Source organism: Lissotriton vulgaris, chromosome 4_1 (genome assembly GCF_964263255.1).
Source record: "Lissotriton vulgaris chromosome 4_1, aLisVul1.2, whole genome shotgun sequence".
Lineage (NCBI taxonomy): Eukaryota > Metazoa > Chordata > Amphibia > Caudata > Salamandridae > Lissotriton > Lissotriton vulgaris.
This window is the reverse complement of record NC_141691.1, coordinates 1,071,749,697-1,071,768,402: the sequence shown is the minus strand read 5'-3', so window position 1 is coordinate 1,071,768,402 and position 18,706 is coordinate 1,071,749,697. Positions and strand designations below refer to the sequence as shown.

The 18,706-nt window shown below is 49.2% G+C and overlaps 1 protein-coding gene across 1 annotated transcript in view; it reads left to right on the top strand.

The window, feature by feature from the left end:
- The window catches only part of DNAH5 (dynein axonemal heavy chain 5), a 5,605,957-nt gene that overhangs the window by 5,094,390 nt on the left and 492,861 nt on the right, over nt 1-18,706 (top strand). Inside the window, exon 61 of the mRNA XM_086967405.1 lies at nt 16,257-16,447. Within this exon, the coding sequence (XP_086823531.1) occupies nt 16,257-16,447 (191 nt within the window). The remainder of the gene's footprint in view (nt 1-16,256; nt 16,448-18,706) is intronic.

Here is an 18,706-nt window from a genome sequence, read left to right as displayed (position 1 = left end):
ATTGACTAATATGGCTAAGTCCCCACCTGCCTATTAGCGAGATTTTCCTTAGCGATAGGATTTTTATCACTGGAAATCTCGTGTTAAACATGGGATTTGCCGCTATCGCTGGATTTTTTATCGCAGTGGAGATAAACGTTGGTAATACTGCTTTATCTCTGCGATGAAATCCAGCGATAGGAGGCGATAAAAAAAATCGCGCTAAGCGTGGTTTGAGATCATTATCGCAAGTTGTTGCTAATATGCCCCCAAGTTTGCACCCCTTTAAGGAAATCTTTCAGATTCTCTTCAGGTATTGGGGGGGACTGCTACAGATCTGGTGGCTGCTAGACTGCAGTTGGACTAGTGGCAGACCCTTCTCCCTACCCCTCCTAGAAATGACAACTGTGACAAATGCATCGCTTTTGGGTTGAGGCGTTATCTGGAAGAGGTAGAGATTAGAGGACTCAGGTCTCCAGGAGAAACCCACCTCCACATCAGTTTGTTGGACTTGCGGCTGATTCATTTGAATTGTAGCCTTGCTCTTGTCCAACAACGGAGAACGGGTGCAGGTTTTGATGGAAATCAATACTGCCATGTGGTACTTCAACAAGCAGGACAGAGTGAGGTTATAGGTCCTGTCTCAGAAGGCTATGCACCTCTTTCTGAATCCAAAGGGCATCTCCATGGTCATGCAACATCTCCCAGAATTTCGTAGCACCAGTGCGGATGATCTAGACAAGTACTTCCTTGGGTTATTGGTTGACAGAGATGAAATCCTAGTCAAGCAGCAACCACAATTCTTCTCTGGGTAAAGTCAAAATAATACCATGAATTAACCTGTGCTCAACCCTCAAGTAGTCAGGCTTAACTCCGAGGCAATGTTTAAAGTATTTGAGCAACCCTTTAAACAGTAACACAGTGAAAACACACCACAAAAGGATACATCAATCAATCAATCCATTTATAGAGCGCCCTACTCACCCGTAGGGGTCTCAAGGCTTTGAGAGAGGGGGGGGGGGTGGGGGGGGTTGCCGCTACTACTCGAAGAGCCAGGTCTTGAGGTGTTTCCTGAATGTTAGGTGGTCCTGGGTCTTCGGATCCGTGGGACGGTGGCGAGGGCGAGGCTGGCGAGCAGAGTTTGCTTGTTGGAGTGTAGAACGTGAGGCAGTTGTTGAGGTATTTGGGGCCTATGTCGTGGAGCGCTTTGTGTGCGTGGGTGAGGAGCCTGAATGTGATCCTTTTGCTGACGGGGAGCCAGTGCAGGTCTCTCAGGTGGGCTGATATTTGGCTGTGGCGAGGGATGTCGAGGATGAGTTGTGCGGATGCGCTGTATATACGTTGGAGTCTTTTCTGAAGTTTGACTGTGGTTCCTGCGTATAGGGTGTTCCCGTAATCTAGTCGGCTGGTGACGAGGGCCTGGGTGACCGTCTTTCTGGTTCCGTTAGATCTTAAGGAGCATGCGCAGGGTGTTGAAACATGAGGATGAGATGGCGTTGACTTGCTTGGTCATCGTGAGAGAGGAGTCCAGGATGAATCCCAGGTTGCGTGCGTGGTCAGTGGGTGTCGGTGCGGTGCCCAATGCTGTGGGCCACCAGGAGTCGTCCCAGGCGGATGGGGATGGTCTGAGGATGAGGACCTCCGTCTTGTCTTAGTTCAGTTTCAGACGGCTGAGTTTCATCCATTCCGTGACGTTTTTCATTCCTTCCTGGAGGTTGAGTTTGGTGGTGGCTGGGTCTTTGGTGAGGGAGAGTATCAGCTGGGTGTCATCGGCATATGAGATGATGTTGAGGTTGTGTTTGCGTGCGATGGTGGCGAGGGGGCTGTTTAGACAGGCTTTTTGGCCATAGTTGGAAGTGATATAGACTTTAATCTTGCTCACATCTAGGATACGTATTCCTAGCTTGTGTTGGCCCTTTTAAGCCCTTTCTTCCAGACCTAGAAGAGGCCATCTATTGCCTATTGGCTTTGGCCTGTCATTTTTGCTTATAGTAGAGGTTGGATCCTGTGGTCCTGACTTTATATTACACATTGGTATGGTTTATGTAGGTACTCTGACAGAGCTAAGGGTTATTTCATCCTTCTCAGGCGTACAGGCCCAGAACTAGAGGGACTCCATTTTGATGGAGCTGAGAGGCTTCAGGGGTAAAGGTAAAGTTTATAGTTAAGGCTGTTGTGTACTAGAGGAAAACCAGTTAGGACTGCTTCTTATCCGAGGAATGTGTTTGTCTCTTGGGTCCAGACGTAACAAGCAGCTGGCCACTGCGGTTGCGTAAAGAGCTCTGGAGCTGGCACAGGAATTCGGTGGGAGGCAGCCCTTTGTTGGAAATTTCCATGAGGGGAGAGGAATCCATATTAGCGAACTGCAGGAGAGGAGGAGTGATCAGTTCAGCTTGGAGTCAGAGCAGTGTGGTTCTTGCAGAGGAGAGAACAGGATGTCTGCTGGAGCTGCAGAATGCAGTGCAGTTCTGGAATGGAGAAAGAAGGCATATGATTGCTGAAGCTGAAGAGAGAGAGCAGTGCAGAGAGCATCAAAGAAGGCTGTCAGCTGGAGCAATTGAACCAGAGGCGTGGTGATGTGGTGACGGAGAGAGAGACAGAGAGAGAGCCCTGATCCCACCAGAGTCAGAGAGAAATCTTCCTTCTAATAGGTGAGGTAGTCTGAACTAGTCCCCTTTACAATTACACCTTAACCTTGTCCTTATTCCCTAGGCTATTGTATGTCTAATCCTTTTCTTTCAGCGGTGTGTTAAAGTTACTGTTAGTCATAGAGATCCCACAATTTTGTGTATGTGTATTGCATCATTGTTAAAATAAAAGAGACCCCATTTCTTAGTGAACTAGTGTGGTGTATATCTTTTGTCCCCATACAGTGGAGGTAGCCTTGTCTCCTAGTCAGGTATTACTGTTTGAACAGATGTTACCCCTGATCAGGTAAGTGATAGTGAATAATTAGGGAGATAGGAGACCCGCAACTAAGGGATAAAGTTTATACATATTGCAATTTGGAAAGCCATACCAATTTCTATTATTGTAGTAGCAAACCCTTAGTGAATAGAGAGAGAGACTTCCCAACATAGAGAGACAGAGAGCTGAAGGTATTCATAGGAAAGTGGTCGTCATTGGTAAGTGGCGTTAGTGAGAGCACTGATTGTGGTTAGTGTGTAGGTCTGCCGGATTGCGGGCCGTGTGTAAGTGAGAGCACCTAAGATAGAGGGGTGTGTAGGTCTGCCGGATTGCAGACCGGGGTATAAATGAGAGCACTGGGACTGCAGGCCCATGTGTGTAGGCGCGCCGGATTGCGTGTCGAGTGAGCACTGAGGGTGAGCAGTGTGTATACCCGCAAGATTGCGGCTTGAGTGAGCACTGAGGGTGAGCAGTGTGTAATGGTAGATAATCAGAACTGCCCCAGGGTAGATTAGTCTGGACCCATGAGGTCGCGAGACTATGAGGTATGAGTGTGGTGTAGGGCATGGATGTCCTTAGTAATCAGTGAGTATTCTTAGTATCCCTATAGATTTAGTGGTATTTCTGATAATATGAGCTTGTATATTGCGAGTTCCCCATCCTCAGGTAGGTACCCAGGTGCCTGGATAGATGGTCCTGAGGAGGGAGGTGGTTACGTTCCGACTGGGTTAGAGGGGCTCTCAGGAGCTGATCCCATCTGGTCCGAAAATCCTGTCGGTACAGGGGCTCATGTAGATATTGAAGAGGGTTGGGCTGAGCGATGAGCCTTGGGGTACGCTGCAGATGATCTCGGTGGCCGTGGAGCGGAAGGGGGGAGGCAGACTCTCTGGGTTCTGTCGGAGAGGAACTAGGTGATCCAGTCCAGGGCTTTACCTTGGATCTAGGCATGGGCGGAAAATCCGTTCCGCTCGCGGATTTTGCGGATTTTCGGGAAATCCGCAATCCGCGAGATTTGCGAATTTCCTGCAAAATCCGCAAATCCGCGAGCAGCGGATTTTGCTCGCACTGCTCGCACTGTTCGCGTGAGTTCGCGCCCCGCGAATAAGTGCGAAATTGCAGAAATACGATCTAAGCAAAACTGAAAGTAACTACTTACCAGGTTCAAAAGTTCAGGCACATCATTAGTAGCCATTTCCTGTAGTGCTTCCTGAGGGGCCCCTCCAGAGTTCAGTTGCCAGTTGAAACTATTATGTGACCCTGCTCTGAACCTCAGAATAGTTACACATATGCCACAAAGGTCATGAATTACAGCTAAGGGAGACAAGCAGGAGCCAGGCTGGAAGTTAAAATCCATTAATCAGCCCCTAATTCATTATTGTCAGTTGGGGCAGGGCAGGTGTTGTAACTAATTTTGCAACAATGAAAGCACTTAGCAAGTGCAAAAGATCACTAATCAGGGCGCACTAAGGAAGCAGGTGCCAGCTAAAAAAATATTCTGTGACACATTAATCAGCCCCAAATTAATTCAGGTCACTTGAGGCAGGGAAGGTGTGCTTTGCTTTGCCGAAAATAATGTACACTGGACAACCAGAGGGTGTGGTGATGAAACAGAGGGTGGCATGGGTGGGCCAGAGGGTGGCATGAGTAGTCAGAGAGTGGCAGTGGTGACAGAGAGTGGCAGTGATGAAGAAGAGTGTCCCAAACAGGTTGGACACGTAGAAACAACAAGTTCGCAAAACTTGCGACCCGACAGGTAAGTTCGCAAATTGCGAAATTGTAAAAACCCTCGCGAACTGGCAGAAACACGGGCGAACACAAAAAAAAAAAAAAATCCGCAAATTCGCGGGAATTCGCGGATTTTGCGGATTGCGAGTTCGCAAATCCGCAAATTCGCGGATTGCCAATCCGCAAAATCCGCTCATGCCTACTTGGATCCCGGCATTGTGGAGGCGGGTTATTAGGGTGCGATGGCATACTGTATCAAAGGCGGCTGAGAGGTCTAGGAGGATGAGGGCGGTTGTTTCCCCGTTGTCAAGCAGGGTCCTGATGATGTCAGTGGCTGCGATGAGGGCGGTCTCGGTGCTGTGGTTGGCTCGAAATCCAGACTGGGATGGGTTGAGGGAGCCATTGGCCTCGAGGAAAGCGGTCAGCTGTTTATTGATGATCTTCTCGATAACTTTTGCAGGGAAGGAAAGAAGGGAGATGGGGCGGACATTTTTGAGGTCTTTAGGGTCCCCTGTGGGTTTCTTAAGCAGGGTGTTGATCTCTGCTTGCGTCCATCTCTCTGGGAAGGTGGCGGACACAAGGGAGTTGTTTATGACGTTCCGTAGGTGGAGTGCGATGATGATGTAGGCTTTGTTGAAGATGTGGTAGGGGCATGGGTCGGAAGGAGAGCTGGAGTGGATGGTGTTCATTGCGTGGGTGATGTCTTCGTTGCTGATGGGAGTCCAAGCGCTGAGGATGGTTGTAGTGGGCGTTTGTTCGGTGACTGGGGGTGGAGTCTGGGTGTCGAAGCTGTCATGTATATCGGTGATCTTGCAGTGAAAGAACGTGGCGAGGGAGTTGCAGAGGTCTTGCGACGGTGTGATGACGTTGCTGCTGGCGCTGGGATTTGAGAGCTCTTTTACGATGCTGAAGAGTTCCTTGCTGTTGTGTGTGTTGTTGTCCAGCCAGTCTTTGAACAATATCTTTTTGGTGGTGCGGATCTGCTGGTGGTGTTTGTGGGTGGCGTTCTTGAGGGCTGTCATGTTTTCTGTTGTCTGTTCGCGGCGCCAGGCTTTTTCGAGTGTTCGGCAGGATTTCTTATATTCTTTGAGGTCGTCGGTGAACCATGTTGTTTTTCTGTTGCCGGGCTTGCCTGGAGGGTTCTTCAGTGGTGCAAGGGCATCGGCGCAGTTGACGATCCACTGTGTGAGGTTGCGGGCTGCGTCATTGGTGTCAGTAGTGTTGATTGGTGGGTTCTGGCTCAGTGCTGTGGTTAGCTGGTCTGTGGTGACTTTGCTCCAGCATCTACGGGGGATCTGTTGCGGGCGGTGGTGGAATGTGGTCTTCTTAAAGGTGAAGTGGACACAGCTGTGTTCGGTCCAGTGTAGTCAGGTGGAGTGGCTGAAGGCAACGTACCTGCTGGCAGAGAAGATGGGGTCGAGCGTGTGGCCAGCGTAGTGTGTGGGGGTGTTCACCAGTTGCTTAAGTCTGAGGTTGGCTAGGTTGTTGAGCAGGGTGGTGGTGTTGTTGTCGTTGTTGTCGTTGTTGTTCTCCAGGTGGAAGTTCAGGTCCCCGAGGAGGATGTAGTCTGATGAGGCGAGGGCATGTGGGCTGATGAACTCAGCGATGGCTTCACTGAATTGTGTTGGTGGGCCCGGGGGTCTGTAGATGAGGGTTCCTCTGAGGGTGGTCTTGGGGTCGGTGTGGATCTGGAAGTGTAGGTGTTAGGCGGTGGTCAGGGCATCTTCGGAGTTGGTTGTGACGCCGATGGTTTTCCTGTAGATGATGGCGATTCCTCCTCCGGTTTGGTTGGTGCGGTCCTTTCGGGAGATCTTGTATCCGTCCGGGATGGCTATGGTGATGTCGGGGGCTGAGGAGGCGTTCATCCAGGTTTCTGTGAGGAAGGCGACGTCTTGTGCTGTTGTGTCGAGGAGGTCCCAGAGTTTGACAGCGTGCTTGTGGACAGAGCAGGTGTTGAGCAGGATGCACTTGAGCTGGTTGTTGTTGTTGCCTGGTCCGGGTGGTGGGGTGCAGGTTAGGACACAGGTGAATTTGCAGATTAGGCAGGTGAAGGGTCCGTGGGTTCCCTTCGGGTTGACTTGGTAGCAGGCGGCTGGTCGGCCGGTGTTGAGTGCGAGGAGGGTGGTTGTGTCGTATCTCAGTCGGGTTTCTTGATTTCGGCTGGGACCAGGGGTCTGGCGCCGGGGCGCGGTCCAGGCGCGGACGGGCACGCCGCTGGTGCTCCCGCTGCGCACGTCCTCTGCGCGCGTCCGCTGCGCGGCCTCCATATGAGTGGCTATAGGAGGGGGGGACAGCTGGGAGGCGGGAGCGTGGCGGCAAATGGGGCACCAGGGGGGCGGGGCCTCAAGGGAGGGAGCGGCGGGAAAGCACGAGGGAGGGGAGCAGGTGGTGGGTGGCACAAAAGGCGAAAGGGGGCAGGGGGTAGTGGGCACAAGGGCACCAGAGGCGACAATAAACAATAAACAGTAGCAAAAAACAGTCAGAGGCAGAAAAAAAAAAAGAACGGAATCACAGGCAGCCAAGCAAGGTGGCACAGAAGACAAAAGGGAGAAGGGGAGGAGAGGGCACAAGGGCACCAGAGGCGACAATCAACAATAAACAGTAGCGAAAAAAACAGTCAGAGGCAGAAAAATAAAAAAGGACGGAATCATAGGCTGCCAAGCAAGGACGCTCCGGGATAGCGGCACAGGAGGACCGTGTGGCGGCTGAGGAGGGCGACCTACCTGGTGACACCAGTTTAGAAAAATCAAGTAATTAATATTAAATAAAACAAGACCAAAATTACATTAATAAACTAGTAGAACCAGAGATAAGCAATTTTAAATATTTTTATAAAAATAGCTTCAGGAAGCACAAAGTGCCAACTGTGGATATCTAGTCGTGCCATACCAGACAAAGTCACAAGTTCAGACCGACCACGATGATGCACTGACCGGCTACAGTATCTCAATTGGGCCCGCTGAAGTACCTTAAATCCTGGTTGGGGAAGGGTTAATGGATCCACAGCAAAGATGTGTTGTGCAGCTGAAGCAATATCTTGGTTCCAAATTGTGGTGAGGCTGTGGTGCGAGGTCCTGCGTCATTGTTAAGGATGAAGCTGACGAGGACTTGTAATGCCAAGTCCAGTGTCGAGGATGTGCTGTGCTGCACAGTAGGGTGATGTGGTGGTTCTGAGGGGCTGCGATGTGGAGTCTGTCATCATCATCGAAGCTGCCATCCACGAGGGATGTGAGGGCCTGCACCGAGAATATTTTGCTAGCAGCAATTCCGATAAGGCAACGGGCTGTGATACAATGTGGGTCTTAATGAGGGTTCTGGTCCATGCAACAGTGGCGATTAATCGGTTCTGCTCGAGGTTGTCCTGCACAGCCGAGGAGATGCGTCAGTTCGGCTGGGTCCACAGAGGCTGGAAAAGCACTTTAGGTCCAAGACTGGGGTGACACCACTTGGCAGGGTAGACACACACAAGCCTGTTATGTCCCTGAGGCTTCAGATCAGGCGTCCTACTAACTATCCCTTAGAGTCACTCTGGGGATCTTGGTTCAAGAGATGCAGGTCCAGTCCTCACCCAGGCAAAAGGGCAGCAGATCAGCAGTCCAGCAGAGTGACAGTCCTATCAGCAGCACAGCAGCACAACTTCCAGACAAAGTATCCACAGTCCAGTAGTGTACTGAAGAGTTGGTGTCTGAGGTCCAGTATTTATACCCAGTTGTGTCTTTGAAGTGGGGGAGAAGCTGCCAGAGGTTCCCTTTTAAAATCCCCAGGCATCCTGCTTCCCTGTTCGGGCTCCAGACTAACTGCTAGAGGGTATGCTGCGCTTTGTATGGAGGCAGGGCACAGCCTATTCAAGTGTAAGTAGGGCTGTCCTTAGCTCCGCCCTCCCATCGTGCCAGTGATGGCCCATCCAGGCACACCTAAGCTCTCTATTGTGTGTGTAGCTGTTTAGGAGAAATATACAGGGGTGACATATATGTATTAAAGCACGCACCGGCAGCCTTAAGTCTCACCACCAGCACCGCCAGCAGTACCCGCAGAGAGGGGACTTTAGCCCCCATAGTGCTTAGCGCCCGAAGGCACCAATGTGCTTCTACGCACCAGGAGGCGCATAAAGGCAGCTGCAGGTTCCCGCAGCGTGGGAGCCCGTTTTTGTGTTTTAAAGTCCTGCTAGTTGCACTGCCAGCAGCACTGGCATCCTTAAGTCCGGCCACCAGCCCGGCCAGCAGTACTGGCAGAGAGGGGACTTCAGCCCCCATAGTGCTTAGCGCCTGGAGGCACCAACGTGCTTCTACGCACCAGGAGGCGCATGAAGGCAGCTGCGGGTTCCTGCAGCGCTGGAGGCGCGCGGGCATGCTTGGGCCAAGGGTGGGCCCATCTTCACCCGTCCGCAGCCGAATGAGGCTGGCTGGGCCACAGATCTTGTCCCTGCACTGTGAAGACCTGAGAAACGGCAAGGGCTGCTTTTTATTTAACTTGACTATAATACCAGGAGTATCCAAGATCAACATGGGTAAAAGAAAGTTGACCCCAAGTAAAGTGAAACCTGGGGGGAAAAATGAACCAATCCCAAAGCACTTAAAAAGTGCTATAAGCCTTATCAATAATGAGATTGTTCAAGTGGAGGAGCAATTAGCGGCTATCAAATCAGCACTAAATGCCGCCCAAAGGGAGATGATCTTAGCCACGGGAGACCAGGCTTGTGGAAAGGATATAACCATTGAGCCTGTATTTTCAGGATATAAATAAGAGCAAGAACAGACAGTAATCCCCATGACCTTATAGATGTGGTTTGTCCCACCGCCCTGGGGCCATGTGTTTCATTACAATCGCTTGAAATATCTACGACTTCAGACACCTCCGATTTGACACCATCCCCGCGAAAAAGAGTAAACAGCAATCTATTGGCACGAAAACTAGTTCCCAAAACTCAAATCGTCCAGTTAAACAAAAAAAGGGCAAAAATACAAAAACAGATGGAAAAGGTACGGGGTCTGGAGACTCACCACACGCAAGGCATAGATAACTTGTTCAAAAAACTACACGGGAAGATAGACATTATTGAAAGACGTGTTACAAATGAAACTAAACAAGTACCCTATGATATCACCCATTTAACGTGGCTGGTTACAACGCTATTGTCATCAATTTGTGCCAGAAGTCTTTGCCTGGTAGTAATCTGGTCACTAAAATATCAACTGCCCAAATCTCTTGACAACGGAGCAAAAAGAGGCATAAGTAACTCAACACTGATGAACTGCTCAGAGGAGTCACCTAGCGTTAGTGTCTCAAAAGACAGGATTAATATCTCACAAAACTTTAAAAATAAGTCTAACCCAGTAACTGCAGATGCAATTCAGCCTAAGAGGCACCATGAGGCTCCCCTTAATTTACCGCCTCAGGCTACCCCTTATGTTGTCGTTTTAAAAAGCGTCCCTAAAGTTCCAGATAACACTGCAGAAACTTGGGGGTCATTGAAAAATCAAGTTGTTCATTGTTTTTCAGCAAATACCCGCTGTAGTATTAGAATCCTTACCCAGGAAATAATTATGCTGTGAAGAGTGAGTTGGGTGGGTAAAATAGTGAAAGCATGTGAAGGTGAATGTATTGTTGCAAACTTCTGCACCCCGGAAGTGGTAGGTTCCATTTTAGAAGAAATATCAGTGAAAGATATATGGGCATTCGACCAGTCGGTTAAGAGAGTTATTGCAGTCCCCCTTGGTTATTTCTATAGACCAAGAATGGAGTCTCTTTATTTAAGTGGTAGATCTAACCCTAGCATTTCAACACAGATGTTACTGCCCACCCAGAATAGATTTGCACCCTTGGGAAGATGCAGTGAGGTTGATTGACTGGATGATAAAGTTGTGCAACCAATTGAAAGTATTAATGTTACCCCCTCAAATAATATTCCTGGTACTAATTTAATTGGCAGTAGCAGTATGTTATATGGTACACTACAATGTATGTCCTGGAACATTGCAGGGGTTAAAAACAAGTTACACAAAACAAATTGGCTTCATAGCATTCAAGACTGTATATTGGGATCCTGAGGGCCGATATGTGTTGGTTGCGGGGAGGTTAAATGGTAGGGACATAGTACTGGGCAGCATTTATGCACCAAATACAGAGCAAGCTGCATGTCTGGGAAACTCGCTCTGTTCTTAACTGAGTCGGTGCTGCTGTGTGGGGATTTTAATTCGATCACGGATGTCCAATTGTATAGATCCCATCCTCCCTTCTCAGAGGCGCCTACTCATGCACTTTCAAGGGTCAGGCTGGACTGGCAGCATAGGTGGGAGCTGATAGATACCTGGAGGACGTTGCTCCCAACTGCCTTGCATGACCTCCATGTCCGCCTTGATGCGATGCTTTGCTCTCCTGACATACATGCTGCAGTACAGCATAGCGAGTACCTAACTCGGACTTTATCAGACCATAACCTGCTGTTAATATGTGTGAATCTATTGCCTGAACGCCCCAAAATACCAATTTGGAGTTTGAACCCAGAATTACTAGAAGATCACGCATGCCAGGACATGGTGGGCACTGGCATTACTGATTATTTTCAAAGCAACACGGGCACTGCCTCATCGTTAATGGTGGAGTGGGATGTTCTTCAAAAGTGTAATTCGGGGACAGTGCATAGCGTATACGTTGGGAGTGCGCAGAGTATTACGTCAGGAGTTAGAGAGGGCGGACCAGAGGCTACGGGAGGCTGCGGGGGAGAGGCCTGATCGCCCGAATCGCCAGCGCGACTGGGTAGCGGTGAGGGAGGAGGTTGCAGTGCAAGTAGAGCACTTGCGCTGCTTTGATTATAAAAATACGCTGTAAGGGCGCATGTGGGGCACAATAAATCTGGGGCGTCGTTGGCATGGCTAGCCAACCCAGCACGTAGAAGGACAGTCATACTGGAACTCCGGGATCCAGATGGGGAAGCCTGCCATACACAGAAGGGGATAAATGACATGTTTTTCGGTTATTATAATGCTTTATCAAAGCAAAGTGACCCCAGACGAAGTGGCTATCCTGGAGTTTCTGGAAGGGGCGGCTCTCCCTGTATTAGATCGTGACCGGGTGGAACTGTTGGGTCAGGACATTACCCTAGGAGAGGTCCGAGGCGCGATTAAACATATGGCCCAGAAGAAAACCCCTGGTGTGGAGGGCCTACCGGTGGAGTTTTATAGCGCGTATGTTGACCTGTTGGCCCCTAGGTTGGTGACATTGTGTAATACTGCCAAGAAAGAGCGTCTTTTGCCTGGCACTACTCGAGAGGCGTTAATCATACCATTGCTCAAACCAGGTAAACCTCCCCACGAGAGGACCGCTTATCGCCCGTTGTCAATGTTGACCACGGATTATACGATTTTTGAGCCGTATCCTAGCAACTCGCCTGCTCCCCTTTATGATCCACTTAATACAAACAGACCAAGCAGGTTTTATAGCCAAACGAAATATGGCTCAGAATGTTCGACGAATGTTCAGAATGTTTGACGCCTTATTAATGTCCTGGAAGCTGACACATATTGAAAAAATACTGCTGCCATACTGGCGATAGGTATTAAGAAGGCTTTTGACAGCATAGAATGGCCACATCATGAGGTGCTTTCGGTTGGGAGAGGGTTTTGTGGAATGTACATCACTGTTATATAAGCATGCTACAGCGAGGGTAAAGACGGGACTGATGATTTCGGATACTTGCCCGAAGGTCGCGGGACGAGACAGGGTTGTCCTCTTTCTCCTCTGCTGTTTGTCCTGGCCATGGAACCCGTTGCGGCATGGGCTAGGTCGGGTTTACATTATATTGGGTGGAACGTACATGAACAAATCCATCATATTAAATTATACGCTGTCGCGCTCCTTTTATTTTTGGCCGACACAGAGGGTGGCCTTCGCGGTGCAAAGGTGTTGTTGGACGACCTTAGCAAGATTGCCGGTTTGAAGGTAAATTGGACAAAGACTTGTTTATTCCCGCGGTGAAACAGGCTGTTGGCCGAGAGTATACACAGGGGGTACGATGGGAGCAACAGAGTCTGGCATATCTTGGCACTCGTATCTATCACACCCAAGCCAACTTATTAGAGGGTAATATGGGCAGGCCCATTAGATCGCTTAAGGGTTGTATTGAGTTTTGGGGTACGCTTCCACTCTCGGTAGTTGGACGAGTGGCCATTCTCAAAATGATAGCGCTACCCAGGCTGTTTCATTATTTTAGAACACTACCGGTTTGGGTCCCGGCATCGGTTTTTAAGCAGCTTCAGTCAATGGTGGTTGGGTTTCTTTGGGCTGGAGGACGTCGGAGAGTAGCGCCTATTACACTAATGAGGCCGCGGTCGGAGGCGGGGGCTGGCAGTTCCTGACTTCGAATCTTATTATCTGGCGGCGCAACTGCAATGACTTACTCAGGCGGTGATGCCTGAGTTCCGCAGTGATGAAGATGGAGTGGGGTCCCAACGGATTAGGCAGTTGCTTTCTAAATTGCTTCTATATCTGCCACTCCCAATCTCTTTGTTGACTCGCGAGATGGGGACGTTTAAGCTCTGCTGGAACAGGAGTCACAGGCGAGTACAGATAGTGCGCCTTTATGCCCCTGAAATACCACTGGTGGTATGTAATGCTCTGCCGCATAGTTGTAACTGGGCGGCTCTGGTAGAGTGGGCGCAGAGGGGGTTGCTCACTGTCGGAGATCTGTATGACGATGGTACCATGATTCCATATGAGGTATTACGAGACAGATACGAGCTGGCTCGGGGGGATTACTTATTTCACCTAGCGCTTGTAGCGGCTATCCAGACGCATTAGAAGTGGGGACTTCAGGAACCGCCCACCTCCATGGTTTGTCAATATGTGGTTCTGGCTGCTGGCACCATCAAGGCAGTTACTTTCTTATATCGTTGAATGACGAATGAGCGGCTGGCCCCTCTGGTAACGCTCCGACAGCGGTGGGAAGTGGACCTTGGTGCCGAAATTCCTGAGAACGTATGGGAGGGGTTGGTGGAACGCGCATGGAGAAGGCTCTGGAATGGATCATCTCCTTCCTCGACCGAAGAACACAGAGAGTCCGCCTACCACCGTACAAGTCAGAGGCCACCGAAGTCATCTGCGGTGTCCCTCAAGGATCCTCACTGAGCCCCACCCTCTTCAACTTCTACATGAGCCCCCTCGCGGCCATCGCACGCCAACACAACCTCAACATAATCTCCTACGCCGACGACACCCAGCTGATCCTCTCCCTGACCAACGACCCCGCCGCCGCCAGAGCCAACCTGCACGAAGGGATGAAAGAGGTAGCCGAGTGGATGACGACCAGCCGCCTGAAACTGAACTCAGACAAGACGGAGGTCCTCATCCTAGGCTCTTCGCCCTCCGCCTGGGACGACTCCTGGTGGCCTCCCGCCCTGGGCACCGCACCCAAACCAACAGACCACGCACGCAACCTGGGCTTCATCCTGGACTCCTCCCTCTCCATGACCAGGCAAGTCAACACCGTCTCCTCGGCGTGCTTCAACATCCTACGCATGCTACGGAAGATCTTCTGGTGGATCCCCACCGAGACCAGGAAGACCGTCACCCAGGCCCTCGTCACCAGTCGACTGGACTACGGCAACGCCCTCTACGCCGGCACCACCGCCAAGCTCCAGAAAAGACTCCAGCGGATCCAGAACGCCTCAGCCAGACTCATCCTCGACATCCCACGAACCAGCCACATCTCCGGACATCTCAGAGACCTGCATTGGCTCCCCGTCAACAAAAGAATCACCTTCCACCTCCTCACCCATGCACACAAAGCCCTACACGACCAAGGCCCGAGCTACCTCAACAACCGAGTCAACTTCTACGCTCCCAAACGCCACCTCCGCTCAGCCAACCACGCCCTCGCCGCCGTCCCCCGCATCCGAAGAGCGACAACAGGAGGAAGGTCCTTCTCCTACCTGGCCGCCAAGACCTGGAACTCCCTCCCGACCGATCTGCGCCTGACCCAAGACCACCTCTCCTTCAGGAAGAAGCTGAAGACCTGGCTGTTCGAGCAGTATCGGCACCCCCCTCCCCCCAGCGCCTTGAGACCCTACGGGTAGGTAGTGCGCTCTATAAATGTCTTTGATTGATTGATGGAAGAGCACCCGGAATACCCGTTTTCAGTAGGTACACTTCTTCATTACTCATCGAGCATACCTTACGCCTGAGAAAATGAATAAATATTTTAATGTGACCACGACAATGTGTCCGCGATATTGAGTAGTAGGGGCAGACTTCGCCACATGATGTAGAATTGCCTTCACCTTGGTACATACTGGGAAGAAGTGGTTGCCCTTCTGCACGATATTTAAGATAAAAGCATAGAACCCACGATAGGCCTCTGTTTGTTGCACTGGTTTCCCCATACTGCTAAAACCAAAGTAACCAGTACATTTATAGACCTGGGGCTTCTACTGGCAAAGAGAGAAATAACATCCCTCTGGAAAGCCCCGAGGGGCCCTAGTTTTCAGAGATGGCGGGCTGAATTTATTAAATGGGCAGAATGTGAAGGCACTGCGCGTCTGCAAATCGCAGCCCAAACTAAAAATAATAAGGGGTTGGAACAGGCGAGGGCCTGGGAGGCGCTAGTACAATTATTGCATGCACCACAATATGATCCTGATGGAGACTTAAGCACGCCAGGGTTAGAGACTCCTCCCGAGAACCTACCCCTCCTTAGGAGGATGGCTCCAATGTTTGCTCTTCTGCCTTTACCTCTGACAGCATGGATTGGTCTATTGGATTATCGTGGTAGACGCAATTAAAGTGGACATAACCATGACTTGTGGATAAACTTTATTTTCGAATTATTGTTACTCCATTAGGGGGTTGGGAGGGATAAGTGAGTGGGTTTGGGTTTGCATTACGAGTTATTTGATACATTGAACTATTGGTAATCGCTACTGCTTGAGGAAAATTAAGCTGATATTTTTTGAGAATTTGATTGATGGTATGAAGACGTGGGGTTTGTCAAATATGTTTTGAGTATTGCTTTATATTCCATTCGTTGCCTAAGCGGTTGTGGGGGAGTTTCCTCAGGAATTAGATCTTTACTGAAATGGGATGTACAATGTGTAAACAGATACACTTTCTATTGAATATATTGGCTTTGTTAAATGAAAATAATAAAAATATATATTTTTTTTAAATCAATCAAACGGAAGGAATTTATGTAGCATAGTCAAGATTCCCATGGAGTTAAAATGCTGTGTTGTGCCCCCCCCCCCTTTTTATTCCCCTCAGACCAAGCTGCATCAAATTTGATGTGCCAAACCTAAAACAGATTATCCTTTTATATTAACATTTTGAGCAGATTCATCAAATAGCCCTAAAGTTATTAGCAATACAAAATGACTTTTTGATGGCAACTCCAACCCAAACATAAGTCCAGAATAACTATTGCCAAATCTGTAAAAAGTATTCTTCCTCTATAGTTATTTATGTATTGTTTATTTGTTGAAAAATTGTTGCAAACAGCATTAGCATACAAAATCGTAAATCATTAACATGCTGTCCTGATTTGTATTCAAAATGTACCTGCGAGAACATTTAGAATTAGTGTTGCATATCCCAAATCTGCTGAGATAACTGCGCCCTGAATTTATTATGACTGTTTCATATTTTCCTTTCCACAGGTCTGTCAGAAGTCCAATTACCAGCAAAAGAATTGCAAATATAATCGAACATATGACATATGAGGTATATAGATATGCAGCAAGAGGGTTGTATGAGGAGCACAAATTTTTGTTCACGCTACTTCTGACCTTGAAGATTGATATGCAGAGCAACAGGGTGAAGCATGAAGAGTTTCTGACACTCATTAAAGGTCAGCACAGGGGACAGTAAGCTTAAAGACAATGCATTCCAATTTTTTTGTGTGATGTGATGCCCTTTGTCTTTCTAATGTACATAATTGCTCTTAACATAATGTGTACTTATAAGCAATGGAAGTGTTTTTTATAAAACTTCCTGGAAAAAGTATTTTTACTTTCACAATGCTTATTAAGATTAAGAATCTTTTCCCAATTAGCCTAAAAGTGGCCACTCCGTACTTGGGGGCTGAGGTCCTTCTTTTGGGGGATTTTAATTGTATATTCAACGGAAATGTAGATAGGGAACACCCTAGAGATCCCACTAAGCCTCGCATGCTGAGATCCCTCACAGGTATACTTCATGGCATGCAACTTCGGGAAGAATGGAGAGCACACAATCCCAAAAAAAGAGAGTTTTCCTGTTATACCCCCGCAGCCCAGACCTTCTCCCGCAATGAGGATTGCTGTCCCTCTGCGGGCCTGTCTGCAGCCACGCAGGCCATTTCATACTTACCAAGATACCTCTCTGACCATGCCCCATTACTGTTGACTCTCTCCAGCGGACTTGGACGTCCACATATTCCGTTGTGGAGACTCCGAGCTGAGGTCCTTACGGACCCCCCATATGTGCAAACAGTGAATTAAGTACTTGGTCATTACTTTGGGGAAAACTGGGAATCCACGGCCTCAAGGTCCACGGAGTGGGAGGCAATGAAAATCGTTATAAGAGGGGTTTGCATGAAAACTACTTATGGAGTCCGACAGCAACTCACAGCCGATATTGACACTTCAGAAAAACGTCTAGAGTCCCTAGAGCATATACTGTATAAGATTCCCGCTAACATGACAGAGTGGGTGTTACTCCGGGGTGACCTTCTTGAGGTTTGGTCGAGATTGGAAAAACACAACTATACCACTTATAGACAACAACTGTACATGGAGGGGGACAGATCGGGAGCGCTCTTAGCACAACTTATCCGCACTGAGATGGTGCAGATGCCGGTGTTGAACCTTCGCACTACCATGGGGAATGAGGTGTACACTCAGGATGCGATTTTACAGGAATACGCTATACACTTGCGTCAGACACGTTCCACTGTGACACAGACTCAGCCGCAGACACTGACAGATTTTTTGGGGGACATAACACTTCCTGTCCTAGAGGATGACGATGCTGAAACCTTGGGGGCACCACTCACTAAAGAAGAAATAATGGTAGAAATCAAAAAGTTCAAATCAGAAAAATGTCCAGGAAGTGATGGTCTTGCTGCTGAATTTTATAAACAGTTTGCTTCACAGCTGATAGATCATTTACGGGTGGTATATAACGAGGCTCTGGATGCAGAGGTCCTTCCTGCCACCATGATGGAGGCCCTAGTGACCATGATTCTGAAACCAGATAGAGATCCCCTCTAGCCAAGCTCTTACGGGCCCAACTCTCTATTGAATTTATATGAAAAAATTCTGAGCGGCGTGCTGGCGGTGCTAATCTTGCCATATATGACCCGATTGGTCCACCCTGACCAGTCTGGGTATGTACCCGGTCGCAAAACACCACATAACCTCCGCAGACTTGGACATGTCTGGTACGGGCCACACCTGCAGGAGGAGGACTGGGCTTTGTGTCTCCTTGACATCCGACAGGCCAGTGACTCTGTTGAATGGGACTATTTATGGACGGTGCTTCGACACCTGGGGCTGGGATATAGGTACTTGAGATGGCTAAAACTGTTGTATAATAATCCAACGGCCCTGGTCTGCCTTCGCAATCAGGTGTCAGAAAGCTAGGAGCTCCAGAGAGGCACTTGACAGGGTTGCTCCCTGACTCCGCTCCTTTTCGCTCTGGCGATGGAGCCCTTGGCGGTCTCCCTTTTTGAGGCAGAATGGCACACCGGGGGATACGGCTCGGGGTGACTCTACACATGGTCTCAATGTACGCCGACAATCCCTTGATATTCCTCAGGCGCCCAAAAGATGCGGTTCCTGAGCTTCTTCAAAAGCTAAATGGATTTGGAAAATTGTCTGGGCTTTCCCTTACTCCAGGGAAGTCTAAACTTTTTCCAGTGTGGAGCCAGGTGGGCAAAGAGAAGACTGAGTTACCTAGGTTGGGGATGACCTGGATTAGGTACTCGACACGCTACCTTGGGATTAAACTATCGCACACACAGGAGACCTACCTGGAGCGCAATATGGGGAATTGTGTGGGGGGTATTCGCAAATCGAAGGATCTACCCTTGTTCTTGATGGGCTAAGTAGCATTGATAAAAATGGTG